This window comes from Diadema antillarum, unplaced genomic scaffold (assembly GCF_040938485.1).
Source record: "Diadema antillarum isolate AM-2024a unplaced genomic scaffold, OU_Dant_1.0 scf00000036, whole genome shotgun sequence".
Lineage (NCBI taxonomy): Eukaryota > Metazoa > Echinodermata > Echinoidea > Diadematoida > Diadematidae > Diadema > Diadema antillarum.
In genome coordinates this window covers 3330001-3335833 of record NW_027270925.1, presented here as the reverse complement: position 1 = coordinate 3335833, position 5833 = coordinate 3330001, and the positions used below count along the sequence as shown (strand labels likewise).

The 5833-nt window shown below is 40.6% G+C and overlaps 1 protein-coding gene across 1 annotated transcript in view; it reads left to right on the top strand.

Annotated features, from left to right (window-relative positions):
- The first annotated feature begins 315 nt into the window (after positions 1-315).
- LOC139708583 (ribokinase-like) overlaps positions 316-5833 on the top strand; it is a 57540-nt gene continuing 52022 nt past the window's right edge. The window contains exons 1-2 of the mRNA XM_071620524.1: positions 316-575; positions 5668-5800. Of these exons, the coding sequence (XP_071476625.1) occupies positions 505-575; positions 5668-5800 (204 nt within the window). The 5' untranslated portion in view covers positions 316-504. The remainder of the gene's footprint in view (positions 576-5667; positions 5801-5833) is intronic.

Here is a 5833-nt window from a genome sequence, read left to right as displayed (position 1 = left end):
TAGCTACCATGTATGTACATAAGTTTACAATAAAAAAGAAAATTACTTGAACTTTGACATGATAATTTTACAAAATTTTGAAAGATTCTTTAGTTGCTTGATAGACTTAACATTAAATAACTGATTTAACTTGACGACATTAGGCCTGCGGTAGTAGTAACGCTTAACATACTTCCTACGCTCGTCAATGAAAAACGGGCATACCACCAGAACATAATGAAATTCATCACCCTGTACTTCAAGGCTACACAGCTGTTCTGTGTATTTGGTGGCGAGGTTGTTATAAACTCTCTCTGCGGCCCATGTGTGCGTGAGGCCAACTATCGCTGCTACAAAGCGAGATGTCACTTGAAAACCTCGGGAACGTTTCCCGGTGGTAGCTCTTGGCCGGCCGCTGGGAGATTTTCGCTGCGCACAGACCCCGTACAATACTAGTACACGTATTCGGTGGTGGATTGTCCGCAGAGATTCGTATCCAAAATCACCAAAATCACCAAATACAGCATGGATCCCCAGAACTACCAAGGTCAAGTAGATGTCCTTGTCGTAGGATCTTGTAACACAGACCTTATTAGGTAACTAGAGAATAAGTTTTTCTGTACTTTCATGTTTATTTTGTTGTGGTTCTAGGAGTATTTAAAGACAAATTAGTCTAGCCATTTCAATTGAGGGGGTGTGTCCCTCTCGCAATCGTAATTCTTATCCCTGCTGTGTGCAATTTCAACTTCAAGAGCACTCCAGCACAGCACATGGCTTTATATGATCATGGCTTTATATTTTTAGCTTTGTTTGCCTTTCTTTAAAAACCTCAAGTGTCACCAAAATGCTACAAGAATTTGATTGGACCACTCTGGAACAGCGCAGAGAAAATGACAGGCTAATTATGATGTACAAAATACACAATAATCTTACTCCTCTTTCAGCACAGGACTTTATATTATCAAACAGGCTACTCAGTTAACAAGAGCCTCGCAACATCAGGTACCATATTCGAGAACTGAATCGCATCGCCATTCGTTCTTCCCAAGAACTGTAAGGAACTGGAATTCCCTGTCGTCTGACATTTGATCTGTGGGATCATTTCGAAACCGTCTAACGGTTGATCACAGTGGCTAGTTGTTTTCGTCAAATTTTCTATGTGCTTTTAAATATCTGTAAATAAAGTGTATTATAATGTAAATAGCACCAGTCTGCAAGAATCTTCAGTCTATTGAAGGAGGCAGACTTAATTTAAGCAGAAGAAGAAGAAGAAAATGCCACCCCACTTCCCACCCCAATTCCACCAACATTTGCAGATGATGTACCATCTGACCATTTTATAAACTAGTATTGTCTATGATCAATCAATCAATCGATCCAGAGTAGAGTAGAGTAAATTTACAAACACAATGCCTAGTCTAGCTACTAGCTGGTAAACCTTACCCTCTTTTTCGATTGTTTTATATCCACAAGTAATGTCATGTAGTCACCACATGCCAGCATGTGACCCTATGTGCATATGTGCCAATGTGGTATTAATTCATACCCACCTTTGTTCGTTTGGCATATGGTACTCATTACATTCCTCATTGTCATGGCAGTGAATATACCAACAAGAGCTCTATATCATGGCTGGGAGTCCAGGCTTGCTTCATGCTACTAGTATACACAACCCTGTTGCTTTACACAAGTATCGCACGGCATCTAGTCAGGCTAACCCCGGGGCGCTCCTCGTATACAGTTATTATGCTACGCGTTGGGGCTGGTCGCAGTTATTGGTCGGGCTAGCTTCATACAGGGGGGTGTTTCATCAACGTTTGTCAGCGCTGACCGATTTCAGCAAAATCCTTGGATTTGATTGGCTGAGATGCTCTGGTCACTGACTGTTACTATGGTGATTCAAGTTGTCAGCGCTGACAAACGTTGATGAAACACCCCCCTGGACCTCAGTTTGATCCGACCAAACGCTGTGCGAAGTGAGGCATCTCACTTTGTGACAGCTTTGTGTATAGTATGACTATAATGGGACCTTGATGAGCAGATAGGACTTATTGATCCTGCATGTGATAAAGGTCACACTGTGTAACTTCAAAGTAATTTAGTGTACCCCATTGCCCATGTCTGAACCGTTTTCCATCAACATCCACATGTTCCCTTTATCTGGAGTCATGGCACCTTGGTTTGATTGGAGCACATGCAGCTGTGTGCATAGCCACATGTTAGCAGGTTTCTGTTACATGCATCATATTGGGCTTGAGTTCCTTCCTGCAAATTTCCATTGCATGCACGGTTGCACCCATTATCAAGTTATTGTAAATATGCGAAAGTCCCCCCCCCCCCCTTCATAGTTCTTCAGGGACAGAGTTTCCAGACTCAAAGATTGATTCACCCAATTATATGAGTAGGGAATACTAGTAATTTTAGTACATCGCACCCCAATATATGCGATGCATTTTTCTCTACCACTGACACAAAGTATCTTTTCTGTTGCAGTTTTCTTCAATAGAAGTTGATTCAAGATGTAATTTTTTTTTTCCAAATATTATTCATGAGCTGATATTGCTACTGCCTAGTACCGGTACATTCGATCTCTTTCATATTTCACTAGAGGTCTCTCATTATCTCACTAAAAAATGTTAGAAACCCAAAGTTAGGTCTCAACCACAACTTTATACGATCCCTTTAAGGTGAACTTCTCCTTTAATTTAAAAAAAAAATGCATTCCAGATCCAGTGCTTTTACATGTAGGGCCTACAGTTCTACATAAAAGTGGACATTTTCACGGTGTTGAAATTTTCTCGCATTTTGCGCAACCAGAAACTAGCACGAAAATAAAAGCACGCGAATATTTTTGCTTGCCATATATGTTCCTTTGTACGATGTCTTGATTCCGCGGAATTCAAAACACGCGAAACTCTTCTTGCCCGTCCAAGCGCGAAAAATTAGTCGCGCGAAAATATCCACTTTTATAGTACCGTACGGTATATTCTTTCCCTTGCAGTTAGCATCCAAACAGCATATTAGGGTAGTTGGACATCAATAATATAGTGGTTGCACTTTTGCCTCTTGTACAAAGGCAAAGATAAAAAAAGATAAGGATGATCCACCTGTTAAACCATGTTTTTGTTTGCATGTTTTCTGGGGTTGTGTTTTGGCTGAAGTGACTGGAGTGCATGCTCAGTAATGTGGATTAGTCACTTGTACAGTGAAGAGGGAGTTTGGTCCCTGATCAATTCACTGTCCATTATGAAAATAAGGAAGGGTCCCTGATCACATCAATACTCCATTATGAAAATTAGCAGATTTTGCAGATACTATAGTACTCTCATGAGTTTAATGAGGGGCAGATTCTTGGAAGGGAGGGGGGAGGTACACTTGTAGGGAATCGTCAGCTGGTGTAAAGTTAGTTTTTAATCTATGGGACTTTCTAGCTCAGATCATGCATGCCTCATGGTCATACTTTACAAGTTATCCTGTGATGATTAGTGTATGATAGTATCATACCATGCTCTGCTTGGATCAGGTACCTGGTATGTAGAATAGGTCATTGAGGGGGATGAGTTGATGGAAGTACACTTTGATACTTTAGTACTAGACTTAATTGAGGAGGAGGTTACATTTTCTTAGGCATTTGTTGGTTTGTTTGTCCGTGTGTAAAACAACTCAAAAAGTTGGCAACGGATTTGGATGAAACTTGCAGGAAAGTTTGAGAATGACACAAGGAATAGATGATTAAATTTTCATAGTGATCTGGAAATTTTTATGGATTTTATGAAGGATTTTCAATATTTTGGCAGGTAGGGTCAATGGCCTTGGGAGTTCAAGCTACGCATTTTGGGGGTTTTCATATGCACACTGAAGTGTGTGCTCTAGTTTCTGCTAGGGTGGGGCGCACCGTGCAACTGAGGGTTTGTGACATAACAAAAGGCTTCTATACTGGAAAATCGGGCGATTTTCAGCATGCATACGTATGGAAGGAAATCACTGATCTCTATGGAAGAGCAAGATCATTGGTAATAATTAGTTGCTTGGCGGAGATTCGCGCTCTCAGACTGCTCCTCTAGTCGTATTATTTGATTGACCTTGAAAGTGATTGATTATTAAAAGCTCATCAGTAATGGTGGAGTTTGTGGTGTACATGTTTAGGTAAAAATGAGATGGGTTGTATAGATCAATATTGCCTGCACATGTTCTTGCAGCAGGGTTTGATGCCTTAATGGCAAGGCATTTTGACACATATACATTTTGATATCTCATACTTGACACTTGCATGATGATTGAGTGACCATTCCGGTGAATTGCTACTGGGTATAATCCCTCTCGATGTCTGATAATGGCTGTTGGTGTCATATCCCACATGGTCTATTCCTGTGTAGATTGATTCAGTGTTTGCCAACTCTACCGCTTTTGGCGGTAGACTACCACGTTTGAGAGATGTGAAGCTAGCGCTGCTTGTGCAGGCAGCCTGGATTCTACCGCTTAAGCATGGGTTTAGCTGTAATGACGTAAAGTGATCTGGGAATTTACACTTTGATCCTCTTATTAAAAATGCATGGTCAGTATTTTCTACAAATGTGGTATTTTTGCAAGTGTGATAGAATTCAAAGGGATACCATGCCTCCTGAAGCCCCCTCCCTCCCCAGCCTCTTCAGTTTGCCTTGTTCTTCTGTCAATAGGTAACAGTCTGCAAGAATAGTTTGATCCAGATTATTAGCTGATTTGTATTTGCAACGTTCATCCCAATAATGAGCGCATAATTCCACTGGACATTAAATGTATACCTCTACAGACTGTATGTACCCTTGCACTAGTTTTCAAAACAAAGTGTGACTGCCAAGTCATACAAGTTGCATTTATAACCATTTTTTTTTTTTTTTTTGGGGGGGGGGGGGGGGCATTGTGATCACACACAAAAGCATACACATATATGCACTATTCTCATACCCACAATCTGCTATCTGCTATCACCAGGTCAGCATCATCTTTGCACAAAAATGTTTGCATGCAGACATTCTCGATGGAATGTTTCTGTGTTTATACTTCAAACACATCCCAGATCCAATGCTTCTACACAATTTTTCTTTTTCGATTAGCATCCAAGCAGAAAATAGAGGTTGTTGGACATGAAATTAAAGGACTTTTGCCTCTGGTGAGGCAGAGAAAGAAAAAGGATAGTGATCTTCATGCAACAAGCATGTTTTTCCAGCATGCTTTCTGACATTGTGTTTTGGCGTTGGTATCTCGGGGAAAATTTGTATCATATCCACCCCACCGAGAGCAAGTGAATTGCCCAGCCACTCCTTGTGGAAATTATTGAAGTAGGCAAAGATGTGAAGGAAGAAAATAACAAATGTAAATAGATCCATTTTCCTGAAAGCGACAAGTAGTGTGCAAAACATTCAAAGGTTGCAACCACCCTAGTGTTACATATGTATGTATTTTATACTCTGGACAAGTTGTTTGTCAGAACATGTCTCAAAAAACTGGAATTTGTATAAGATAGACTTTTTTTTTTCTCTCTCTCTCTCTCTCTCTCTCTCTCTCTCTCTCTCTCATTATATCTATTTGTATATCTTTCTCTCTATCTCTCATATATCTATTTATATATCTTTCTCTCTACCTATCTATGTATCTCCATCATTCTATCGTTACTTTGAATATTTCTTTCTGTCTCTATCCATTGTGCAGCTATGTATCACGGTTTCCGAGGGCAGGAGAAACCATCCATGGCCATAGATTCAGTACTGGGTTTGGAGGCAAAGGGGCAAATCAGTGTGTGATGGCTGCACGCCTAGGAGCCAGGTCGGCAATGGTTGGCAAGGTGAGTCCAAACCCAGGGATGCCTTCCCTCTTC